This window comes from Delphinus delphis, chromosome 15 (assembly GCF_949987515.2).
Source record: "Delphinus delphis chromosome 15, mDelDel1.2, whole genome shotgun sequence".
Classification (NCBI taxonomy): Eukaryota; Metazoa; Chordata; class Mammalia; order Artiodactyla; family Delphinidae; genus Delphinus; species Delphinus delphis.
Window position 1 is genome coordinate 80623467 of NC_082697.1, and position 13167 is coordinate 80636633.

The following is a 13167-nucleotide window of genomic DNA, read 5'->3' on the forward strand; positions in this document are numbered from 1 at the left end:
AGGTTAGCACACCATACACCACAAGCACGAACAGAATGTTTAGTACATATTTCTCTAAGCAATTTATTAATTTTAACTCATCTAAGCCTAGAATAACCTTATGAAGTAGATCATCCCCATTTTACAGAGGAGAAAACCAAGGCACAAAGACACGCCAAACTCCCACACACCTAACTCCCCTAAACAGGTACTTGTTCATACATCCCTTGCCTACCTGGCCCACTTTGCACACATTTGTGTCACAGCAAATTCCACGCTTGCTCCTGGGTCTTCCCCAACCAGCCTCCGAGCTCATCAAGGGCAGAGGCTGAGTCTGAATCAGCAGTCATCTCACTACCCCCAGCACCAAGCAGGCAGTAGGTGCTTGTAGTAACTTCCTGAATGTAAGGCTCCAGGGAACCTGGATCCGTGGCAGGGAAAAGGCCCACAGGTCGGGGGTGGGGTGGAAAGGGGATCATTCACCCCCCTGGAGTTTACAGAGAACCCCTCCCATTCAGGGCTCAGGGCAGAACACCCCTTCCCCCATGGTTCAGCCCCCAGCTTCAGCCTACAACCCACCGACAGTGGGATCGGAAAAGGTTGGGTGGTTAAATGCCCAGCCTGGATAAGCTCACATGTCTAAGAGGCAGGGGTGGATGGCGGGCAGCCCAGGCTCAGGGCACAGGCCCGGCTCATGCACTCATGTCCCAGGTGGGCCCGTCAGGGCCACGCTAGGGACGAAACAGGTAGGAGAAATGATTCCATCTGCGGGGAAGGAGAGCAGGAAGTGAGTTCTCGGTACAAAAACCACAAGCAATCACAGTTACAGGAGGCGCAGGGAGCCGCCCACAGAGACGGGAGCAGAGCAGTCCAGGCAGACTTCCTGAAGGAGGGGGTGTGTGACTGCCCCCAGAAGAGGATGGATCCGAGGTATGGGGTGGGGAGCGGACAGGCCAAGCACCTCAGCTCAGCAGAAAGAACAAGAAAGAGGTTTTGGAGTCAGAGTCTAGAGAACCAGGCAGGGGAACTGGGGTGATGGGGCCAGAAAACCCCTGAATTCCCCCAGGGCACGGGGTCTCCCACTGCAGGTCGTAAGCCAGAGGGGCTGTGGAATCAATTTTCTGAGTCTTGGCAGGCACTTTTTTATGAACTAGATAGAGCACCATAAAAAAGTAAGTATCACATATGGTAATAGTAAGCATGATTCTGTGAAACTTATTTCAGGGGTATGTGTGTGTGCATTTGGGGGGGTGTGTGTATGTGTGTGTAAGTGCACACGCATGGACTCAGGCATCATAGAAAAGGTATTTCCTACTATGGGTCATGATGAAAGAACCTCAAAAAATTCTGTTCTCCACACAGTGCTTCCTAAACCTGGTGGCATCCAAAAAAAAAAAAAAAAACCCGCTTGGGGAGGCCATTAAATACAGCTCTCAGGACCTAGACTTCCTGAGTCACGTGTGGGTCTGGATACCCAATTCTTTAATCACCCCAGTTCATCGTGATGAGCCAGTCAGCGCCCTGCTGTATCTAAGACCAGCTAAATAATCTGTGGGACTCATGGCAAACTGAAGTTAAGGGACCCCTCATTCAAAAAGCTGGGTCATTAAAGACAGTAAAATACAAAGTGTTTTCCTCTCTTCTGGGGTCTCTGTCTCTCCGTCTCCCTCGACCTGTCATTTGTTTAGTGTTTCATGTGTGCTCCCTCGTGCACAGGGATCTCTGGGGGGCAAGTGCAGACCCCTCCCTGCAACCCCACGGTGTGTAAGTGCGCGTGCCACCCTTCCCACCAGCCAGCGGGCTGAAGCACAGCGGCCCGGTCTGGAGCAGGAAGTGAAGCCAGGCGTAACCCCTTCCCAGGGGCCCACTATCGTACGACGGATGGGCAACGCTTCAGGGTCCTGCAATCTCTCCCCAGGACACACTAGGATCAGTGTGGCCAGAGGCTCTCCCCTGCTGAGTCACCCTTTGAGCACACGGTAGCACTGCCAGCCCAGGGCGGGGACTGCAGCCGCCATGTCCCACTCCAGGGTGGCACGGGGTGCGGGCCCTCTCTGAGCCCACACCCAGGCTCCAGCCAGAGGCAGAGGGTGGCAGCGGGCACTGGGCAGGGGTGGAGAGCGGGAGGCCAGGTGGACCTGGGGTGCCAGAGGGGTGGGGAGTGAGTAGCGGAGAACCCATCCCAGGGAGACGGTAGGAGGTGGTGAGAGGTGGGTCATGGTCAAAGCTGAGGGTCAATTTCCTGGTGCCCCATGGTCCCATCGGACTTCACTTACAAAGCACACATTTAAGAATGAGAGTATCGAGAATTTGGAGATGGTGAGCGCAAAGCATGAAACTCCAAGCATGGACCCTGCTGAGCATTGCGCCCTGGCCTCTGCACTGGTCAAATGGCCCTGCCTGGGAAGCCGGGGGTGGAGATGGAGAGGCTGGACCAAGAAGAATGGGGAGGAAACAGCGCGGTCCAGCCCTGTCATCATAGCAGGGATCAGACCCTTTCCAAACCTGACTCCCAGAGAATTTCTCAACGGAAAACCGTAAGCAGTAGCAAGTTCTGAAATCCATCCCATCATTTCTTAGAATAGTCTGAAAATGGGTAAATACCCCAACGTCAGGCCAGAATACAGCTGTGCTTCTAAAACAGCACGAGCAAGTCCCTGGGAGCCACCCTGAAGCCTCCTTCCCCAAAGCTCCCCGTCATCTCTGCAAAGGGTCTTTACATCCACGCAGAGTATGGGGCCCGTGCCACTGGGACTGCAAAGTGACCCCCGTAGGACCCACATCCGCTCTGGATTCAGGGCCTTGGTGGGTCCGTGGTGGATGCGATCCGGTTCACTCCACACAACCGACAGAGCCCGACTCTCTTCTGGGCCCTGGGCTGGGTCGCAAACAGGCGGGTGATGTTCCACCTGGCGCTCACAGTCTAACGGGGGACATGGCAGGGAGGACACGGGAAGGGAATATCTGGACACAGCGTAGCTCTGTCACCACGACGCAGCCTTTTTTGACCGTGGACATCTGGGGAAAGGCTGTCCAACTTTTGAGGATTCAGGGCACACGTGTCCTTGCTCCATCCCCAAGACTCACTCCACATCCCCCCAGAACTGCCTTAAACCTGGGCGAGAGGAGCCCCATCCTGGGCACTGAGGTTTTAAGGACCCCAATCTGGCCCCTCTCCAGCCACACCACACCCCACAGGGCGAGGAGACCATGGGGCCGAGGGGACGTGACCCTCCAGAGACCACAGCCCCCCTTATGGAGCAAAGGTGGGTACCCAGGGGCCTGGAACTCCCTCCCCAAACAGCTGGGCACACTCAAGCAGGAGGTATGGCCAAGTGGCAGTTGTCAGGGTAAAGAGAGGGGGTTCTGGGCTGGACTAGAGTGTCCACGGGGTGTGGGTGAGGCCTGACCAGGGCGAGGTATCTGGCAGGACACGGAGGGAAGGGGAAGGTGGCTCTTCCTGCACCGCCAGGTTCCCACACAAAATTCATGGAGGCAAGACTTCTAAACCCGAGCCTCGACCCCACCCCCAGGAACGAGAAGGGTGTGTTTGTCAAGGTCAATGACAGAATCTGTTTTATGTAACAGTCCGTAAGCTTGAATGATATCTTTTAAATATTTAGACATACACTGTGTGGGCTTCCCTCTGTACCCTTGCCCCAGACCCCTCAAATGAGGAGTGGGTCGGGCTGGCAGGTGGTATAGGCCAGGGAAGGCCGCTCTCACCCCCACAAGGCTATTTGGACCCAGCATCATTGCAGTGTCATCTTCAAATGTATCCCAAGAAAAACCTGCTGATGGGAAACAAAATGGTGTAACTTCTATGGCGGGAAATCTGACACTATCTGGCAGAATTACGCGTGCATTTACCTTTTCACTCAGAAAATCCGCTTTCAAAAAATGCATCCTAAAGATTCATTTGCAAAAATATGAAATGAATAACTCACAAGGCTATTTATTATGGCGTTACACGTGACACAAAAGGTTAGAACGACACGATGTCTATCAGTAGGGGACTTGCTGAAAAAACCACAGTCATTGGCACCACCGAGAACTACAGAGCTACAAAAATGAATACAGGAGGGCATTCCCTGGAGGTCCAGTTGTTAGGACTCAGCGCTTCCCCTTCAGGGGCCCGGGTTAGATCCCTGGTCGCGGAACTAAGATCTCGCAAGCCGCAGGGCGTGGCCAAAAAAGAAAAAAAAAGAATGCAGGAGATGAACGTTCTGGTGGTGGCTGGACAACCCTCTGAATGTATTTAACACCACCAAACCGTACACTTAAAGATGGCTAAGATGGTAAGCTTTACGCGTATTTTCACCACAAATTGTCAAATCGTGAGAAACAAAATAAGTGCAGAAGCTATCTATGCCCCGACCTAGAGCAATCTCCACAGTACAATGTGAAACGAAAAAAGCCAAGGGCACAACAGTGTTACTAGTACCACCTCTGCATAAGAAAAAAAGGAAGGAATAAACAACAAGGTTCTACTGTACAGCGCAGGGAACTATATTCAATATCCTGTGATAACCACCGTGCAAGGGATAGAAAAAAGAACTATGTACATCTATACATACATACGAATCACTTTGCTGTACAGCAGAAATGAACACATTGTAAATCAACTAAACTTCAATAAATTCTTTTTAAAAAGAAAGAAGACACACACACTTACATTTGCAAAATGAAACAATGGAAAGATAAATCAAAAATGAATTCAAAACATGATTCCCTACAAATAGTACATAAGTGGGAAATTATTTATGCAAGTATTCCAGTAATTAAATGAAAAAGAAATGTCAGAATTAGAATAGGACCGCTTTGTAACCCGTAATGAGATAATGACCTAGGCAGTGATCATCAACACCTGTTAACATCACAAGAGGAGAGATGACAAGATGTTGTGTGATTCCTGATATGATTCTTTTTTTTTTTTTTTTTCCGGTATGCGGGCCTCTCACTGCTGTGGCCTCTCCCGTTGCGGAGCAGAGGCTCCGGACGCGCAGGCTCAGCGGCCATGGCTCACGGGCCCAGCCGCTCCGCAGCATGTGGGATCTTTCCCGGACCGGGGCACGAACCCGTGTGCCCTGCATCGGCAGGCGGACTCTCAACCACTGCGCCACCAGGGAAGCCCCCTGATATGATTCTTAATGGAAGAATGCTACACAACCATAGAGGTAATTTTGCCCAAACAAATAATAATAATAAGGAGGAGGAGAAGGAACCAAAATCCAATCGAGCCTCCCCATCCAACTTCCAATTTTCTGGACACACTGAGGACAGGGCAACACGTTAACAGGCACCATGAGGATATAATCAAACGAATCCTGAACAAGGAAAACGCTATCAAAGCCTAGTTTCTTCAAAATAAATTACAAAGTAAAGAGAGCAAAGAAGGAGGGAACCTATAGGCAGTGGTATTCTGGTGAAGGTTTGACACCCAGCTCTCCAGGAAAAAAATGTCATGCTCTCCCATATTAGTCAGCTCAGGCTTTCATAACAAAACACCAGAGACTGGGTGACTTAGGCACCAGACATTTATTTCTCAGATCTGGAGGCTGGGAAATCCAAGATCAAGGCTGATTTAGTTCCTGGTGAGGACCATCTCTTTTGCTTGCACACAGCAGAGTTCTCTCTGTCTTCACATGGGAAGGAGAGAGAGAAAGAGAGAAAAGGCGCCCTGGTCTCTCTTCCTCTTCTTATAAGGGCACAAATCCCATCATGGGGACCCCACCTTCATGATTTCATCTAAACCTTCATCTTCATAATTACCTCCCAAAGGCCCCACCTCTAAATACCATCACATCGAGAGTCAGGGTTTCAACATATGAATGGCGGGATGGAGGGAATATAAGCGTTCGATCCATAACATCTCCTGATATGATATAACACGATCCACTGGACCAACTATAAAGCGTTCTTGTTCTTCCACACCACCATCAAAAAAAAAAAAGATCCTAAGTCTAATCAAACATTTACACCTAATCTCTAACATAGAAGAGATACAGGGCACAGAGGTTCCAATTATTTACACCACTGGGAAGCAGTCAGGCAAATCTAGAACCTGGGATTCTACAGGACAACTGGCCTTCTTCACCAAGTCAATGGCAGGGGGAAAAGCCTTCTTTTATTAGTTTCTTAAAAGTATTTATTTGTTTGGCTGCACCGGGTCTTAGTTGCGGCACACAGGATCTTTAGTTGCAGCATGTGGTATCTAGTTCCCTGACCAGGGATCGAACTCAGGCCCCCTGCACTGGGAGTGCAGAGTCTGAACCACTGGACCACCAGGGAGGTCCCTGGAAATGCTTTCTTTTAAAGGAGAGGACTCTCCCGCAATGAAAAAGACTAAAGAGACACAACAACCAATAAGTGGACAGGAAGTTGAAGGTCAAAAAGCAGTGAAGATGGCTGGGCCGTGGGGAGCCTTCCCCCTGCCACCACTTGCCGGAGCGGAGAATTCTAAAGCGTCTAAGAATTCCTCATTTGAACTTGGCTTTCCAGGTCACTGTGAAGGTATTACTCATCAAGGTTAGAGGATAGGACCTACTTATTTAACCATCCGTTAGCTTGACTCATAACCTGTAGATATTCAGCCATGTAGTATGTGGTCTCTCTTTGTTCTCATGCCTCGGGTCCTGTACAGAAGGAATAGGTTTATGGAATGCGTGCCACTCTTCAGGGCAGAAGCACAAAGCAACTCTGTCCCTCATCCCCTGTCCCACGAACCCGCCCTCTGGGTGTATTCATTCCTTCCTCTGCTTAAAATCCAGGCAGGTCCCACCACTCTTCTGGTTTCTCTTAGGAGAACATTCCCACTCCAAGAATATTAACTTTTATCCAAATTAAAACCTCGCCATCAACAGCCGGGAGATGTGCACCCCAGATGGGGTGCGGGGCCCCCTTTCTGGTTCTCACTCCTCGTACCCGGAAGACTCGCTGCTATGTTGGACCCTTTAGGGTTGGATACAGATATGAGGAGCAGCCAACAGACAAGACTTCTAATCACCATCTGTGAAAGGGAGGGAGGGAATGATCGGGGGAGGGAGGCGGGGAGAAGAGTGAGATATACATCCATTAAAGAGTTTCACCAATGTGTTATCCTTATACTGGGAAGTTCTTCTGGGAAGAAGGGCTGGGCAGCTGAGAGGCTCCATCCTTGTGCAACCCTGCTGGTCAATTAACGTTACATTTCCCTTTAGCTTTTATTTGGCATCCGAACAGCACTGTGGATGACAAAAGTCATGAGTGGCCCAAACACAGGGCTGCAAGATTCTACCGGAAACAGGCCTCTAAGGAATTGGGGTCCTCTTCTTTTTGCCAAAATAGCTTCATCAGAGGGGCCCACCCTGGGCTTGTGATGGAGGTGAGCAGAGCAGAGCATCCCTGGGCAAAGCAAGATGCCCCCAGCACGTGTTAGACACAGACACCCAACCCAGGAAGGTAGGTACAGGTACACACACACACACACACAGAAAGGAGAACACAAACTGCCAACAGGAGCAATAACCATGAAATAAAACTATTTGTCGAGAAACAGCCCTATAGCCCTGCCCATCAGCTGAAACCAAGCCACTGTAAACACATGTATGGAGCCAAGCAGAGGCCAAAGCTGTGAAGAGCCCTGTGCCAAACGCCGTCCCCAAGGCTTCTGCTTCTGGAGCAAATAACACGCAGGAACATGTGACACCAGGCCAGCTCCAGCCCATAACTTGCCCGGACCCGAATCAGGTGCCTGCAGTGCCCACGCAGGGCTTTGCATGGAAGGGCTCAGTTACAGTCCGGAACACCCATCTCAAGCATCTGGAACCTGCCCCAAGTCCTTAACACCCCCCAATATCCTATTCAGAAATCCATTTTCCACAAATTCATCCAGATCTTCCCTGAACCTAATTATACCTTCTCCCTGCTCCCAGCCTGGTAGAAAGAGTTCTGGAAGATTACATTTGTTTGGGCCTCTTTTTATTTGTGCTAAAACTATCCTTTCCAAGTGTCTCTGGAGTCCCCAAGTTCCAGCCCACCGAACGCCAGAACCCCCGTCCCCATTCACTGGCTCCCTTCATGGACTTCCCCTCTGGCCCCTCTCTGCATGCAGAGTCCAGGCTGCAGGAGGCTCTGCCCCCACCCCACCCCCACTCCCAGCCCCCAACACACACACACTTTTGAATTACAAAAGTAATACATGAATATACCCTCCTTGTAGAACATGCAAACAAGACACAAGCAAACAGAGGGAAAAAATGGGAGTCCTCTTTCACTCTCCCCTAGTCCAGCCCCAGGTCTCTCCCTATAGGTAACTGCTAAAAATGGTTTCCTACCAACTTTTTTCCTGGATATAAATAGATAGAGAGATAGAGAGATAGATATCTAGACATAGATCGAATTTTTTTTCGTAAGTGAGATCATGCTATACATATCATTCTGCGATTTGAGAAGCTGAGTTTTTAAGATATGCTCCTATGCAAGCGTGCAGAGTCCACACTACTGTGGGTGTTTGGAGAGTAATACTAATAGGAGCCTGGGAGAAGTACTTCCAAACAAAATGAAGGAAATAAAATTGCATGCAAAATTTTCCTGAAGCACTTTAAATGCTCTTCTGAGAACCGCCTTATCCAGCCATTAAGTGTACCGCTCTTCTCAACACAAAATATCCCTGTCTCCTTGATACAAGACGTTGCCAGAATTCATCTTGGTAGCCCTCCCTAGCTTGGTAAACACCATGGAGGACAGAAGAACTGGGACCTTATGGAGCAAGGTTTATGGACCTTGCTCCATAAACGATAAGCAGAGTGGGGCCATAGAAAGGACAGGATTTGGAGAAAGAAGACAAGAGGTGAGCCCTGAGTTGCCACCGAATTTGAGGACCTCTCTCTGAGCCTGTTTCCTCCGTTAAAGGAAAGATAATACTCTAATAGCTAACCCTGGGGTGGTGTTAGGATCAAAAGAGATGGATGCTACCAATGCATGTTGTGTGTTCTAGAAGGCTATTACAGCCGTGTGAGTCGTAATTACTATTAAATGGGAAAAGCTAAATTCGAATGAGTTATGCAGACAGGGATTTGGCAACCTTTACTTGAGTACTTAACGCGTTTTCTGGGGGAATTCAACCACGGATTGAGAAGTTGCTGCCCTAACCGTCCTGGGGTGGCCAGGGCGCCACCTGCCGGCGGAGGAGGAGGCCGCGGGTGGGTCCGGGCACCGCGGGCTCCGTGACCCTGGCTCCCTCTCCGACCCCACCACGGACTCATGCGATCGGAGCCGGCTCCGCGTTCTTAGGTGGCTGGGGAGCCGCAGCCGAGGCTCCTCCGCGGGCCCAGCCCCAAAGACCGGACGGAATCGCCCCTCCGGTGTCCCTGGCGGCCGGCGTGAGAGTAGGGGGCCCGGATGCAAGGCCTTGGCATCGCGGGAACCTGCTCCCCAACACAAAGCCCCGGCCGCGCAGGTGAGCTCGGCGGAGCCACGTGAGCCGGTAAACGTCCAGGAACCGAGCCACCGAGCCCCAGCCAGCCACGGTCACCCCTTCGCGCGCCCCCGCCGCAGGTCTGAGCCACCTCCACCCGGATTCGGGAGCCGAAGGGGCGAAGGTTGGGAGAGCAAGGGAAGGAAGTGGGGGTGGGCGCGGCCAGAGACCACCGCAGTCCCAGCCCCGCACCTTCAGTCTCTCCGCCCCGAGCCCCCAGCCCCCACTGTCTGTGCCACGATCACCCCGCGTCCCCAGCCCCCCCAGTCCTCGACCGCCCCACGCCCCCAGCCCCCAATCCCACCTTCCCAAGCCCCAAACCCCGCCCCCGCGCCCCCAGCCCCAGACGGCCCCGAGACCCGGCAGCCCGCGCCCCCAACCCCCAATCCCAAGATCCCAAGCCCCAAACCCCACCTCCCCGCGCCCCCAGCCCCGGGCTGCCGCGCGCCCCCAGGTCCCGCCGCCCCCAGCTACTCACCGGCGGCTCCCGTAGCCGCTGCCGGGAGAGCCGGAGCCCTGCTCAGGATAGCCGTGCTGCTGCAGGGCTGCGGCCGGGAAGGGGTAGAGGAAGCCGGTGGCCAGCGCCGACCCGCAGAGGCAGCAGCACGCCCAGGGCAGAAGCAGAGCCAGCTTCATCTTGCGCGGCCGCCCGCGGGGACCCGGAGTCCCGGGCGGGAGGACAGTCGGGAGCGCACCGACGGCCGGACCGAACCCGCGGCCCCCGCCGAGAGCCGAGCGAGCGCGCCGGTGAGCGAGCGGAGCCCAGGTCCGAGCTGGAAATGTCTGGGGGGCGCCCACGCCTCTCAGGGCCGCCTTTTCAAATTCGGCGAGGTGGGCTCTGCGCCGTCAAAGGGGGCGTGGGGCTTTCTCATTAACCCTCGGCGGTCCGGGGCCGAGGAGGCGGCAGTGGCGGCAGAGCTGGGGTTCCTCCTCCGCTGGAGGTCCGGGGAGCCGCGCGCCCCGAAAGCCAGATCTTGTGCCTGGGTCCCCAAACACACGCTCTTTAGAACCTTCCCAACCAAACCCTCTTCGGGTCGCAAGTGCTTACGGAGCACCCACTCTGTGTCTGGCAAGTTCACCTGGGCAATGTTGTTTAATCTCTACAGCACTGCTCTCTATATAAGGTGGTGCCGTTCCATTTTTCAGAGGTACAAACTGAGGCTCAAAAAAGTTAAGCAGAAAAAATACACACTCCTTGTCCAAGGCTCTTTTGACCAAACCATTGCACACCCAGACTTCCCCAGAATTCTATCCCCCTTTCACCTCCAGCCTCTACCTTGCCAGCTGTCTCTCTAAGCTGAGAAGCAGCTGGGAAGGAAGGAAGCAGTTGATGTGGGGTGAGAAGTTGTCGCTGGACTCACAGATTCATGAGGCATCGTATCTGGGAAGGAGCTGGGGGAAGATGTAACACAATCCCACCTTTTACAGATGGGAAGGCTGGGTCTCAGATCGCACACTGAGCCCAAGGCCAGCCTGGCCCCAAGTTGGTCTTTTCTGGACCACAGGATCCCCATAGGGCTTGTACCCAGCACAAAGCAGGGGGGACCCGAAATCCATCCCGTGCCCCACTCCCCCAGGGAGAAAGTCTTTTTCTAATTCTCCCCAGAGCAACCAAGGGTTGGCAGAGGTCCTGAGGCCAGCTCTGTCCCTGCTAACAGTGGGGAACTCCTAGTCCGTAAAATGCCAGTAGGACTGGAGAGAAGCCATCAAGTATGGAAGTGCTCCGTGGACTGCAATCCATTTCGTAAAAGAACTGTGGGACTGTTGTTAAAGGAAGAACCGGAGGATGCTGTTGAAAATGTGGAGGGAAAGGGCCGCTCCCAAGGCTTTTGTCCTCGTGTTTACATATCCCAATACGTATCCATATGTACATTCCCCCTATGTACCCTCTTGAGTACAAATACCAAGATATCATCTCCAACCCCCTTTATCCTCTCCCCAAACCACCCATTCAATTCCCTCAAATCCTACCTGGGCCTTTTCTTTCTTTTTTTTTTTTTTGGCCACTAGGCATGCAGAATCTTAGTGGGATCTTAGTTCCCCCACCAGGGATTGAAACCTCACCCCCTGCAGTGGAAGGGTGGAGTCTTAACCACTGGACTGCAGTCCCCTGCCTGGGCCTTTTAAATGGAACTTCCACGCTTCCCAAGTCCAGAGCTTCCATCTAGGAATTGGGATGAACAGTCCATCTCAGAGTGGACAGTCCCCTAATGGGAAACGTCACTTGCACCTAGGACCACTTCCTTCATCTTGTCCTCCATCCTTTTCTCAAGGCCTAAAAGATTTGGAGAATTTGGGTTATCAGGAGATTTTCAGTGCCTCCCCCAAAAGGAATCTGAACTGTGTTCCTTGGGCTGTTTTCCAACACCCAATAAATGATGAGGTCATCCTCCCCCCCCAACCCCCCGCCAGGAATTTGTAAGCATCTGTCTTCCTCCTTTCCCTCCTTTACTTGCATAGTGAGATCTTAAAGACCAGAGGAATTCCACGTTGCTGTAAATTGGCTTTATGCTGTAGACACTGCAGTAAGGGAACAAGAATTTAGTTTTTATCTTAAATTCATTTTTCCAGTGCCATGGGCTGCACCCAAGCTAGAGGGACCAAGGACAGGAAAAGATACCACTATTCCGTACCTGCAGGATTCTTTTGGCATGAAAAGCTTTAGGAAAAGAATTAATACATCCCAGAAACTTCAGGACTAACCAGGTCTAGTTTGGTCCTCTGTTTCACTTCTAGGACAAAAAGTTCATTCTGGCCCCGTGAACATGTATTGAGAAACTTCTGCGTGTCCAGCACTGTCCTGGTGCAGTGAACGCTCTTAGAGAAGCAAATAACATGGTTCTCACCCTCAGGATGCTTACATTATTCTTGAGGAAGCGTTACAATGGGCTTTTTTTTTTTTCTTTCAAAAGCCACCAGGGACTTCCCTGGTGATCCAGCGGTTAAGAATCCGCCTTCCAGTGCAGGAGACGTGGGTTCAATCCCTGGCCGGGGAACTAAGACCCCACATGCTGCGGGGCAACTAAGCCTGCACGCCACAACTAGAGAGCCCACGCGCCCCAACTACTGAGCCCTTGTGCTCTGGAGCCCCTGCCACAACTAGAGAGAAGCCTGCGTGCCACAACGAAAGATCCTGCGTGCCATAACCAGGACCCGACGCAGCCAAAAATAAATAAAATGTTTTTTAAAAGCCAGCAGGCAGTCTGGAGAAACACTCTGCAAACAAGAGGAGGTTCCATTCAGAGGGCAAGGGATTAAAAAGACAAAGATGCAGAAAACCAAGAAATGTGATATCACACACACCACCCAGATGCAGAAGCCCCAGGTCTGCTCCTGGTGCCCCTGCTGACTTGCTGGGTGACCTGGAGTAAACCCCTTCCCTCTCCGGTCCTCCCCAGCATCTTCATTTGTAAAATGAAGAGTGGACTGGCTTGTCTCTGAAGACCTTTCCAGTTGTGGCCTTCTATAATTCACTTTCCCTTCATCCTCCACTCCTATCACCAAGGCAGCTGTGGATAAACCCAACCCTAGCAAGCCATCACTCTTGTAGGCAAGATTTCCAGCGGCAGCAGCCCCGTAAGGGGGGCCATGGGAGCCGAGAAGAACGGAGAAGGATTCTGTGGTATCACATTCTAACCCCTCCCTCACCCCCAGAGGACATCAGGTAGTAGAGTCCAACTCCAACCAGTACCAGCTGTGTGACCTTGGACAAGTTACCTAACCTCTCTGAG

The 13167-nt window shown here is 52.1% G+C and overlaps 1 protein-coding gene across 1 annotated transcript in view; it reads right to left on the bottom strand.

Moving 5' to 3' along the window:
* Window positions 1-10072, bottom strand: part of COL26A1 (collagen type XXVI alpha 1 chain) — a 174893-nt gene extending 164821 nt beyond the window's left edge. The window contains exon 1 of the mRNA XM_060033158.1: window positions 9915-10072. Coding sequence (XP_059889141.1) covers window positions 9915-10072 — 158 coding nt within the window. The remainder of the gene's footprint in view (window positions 1-9914) is intronic.
* Window positions 10073-13167: the final 3095 nt, after the last annotated feature.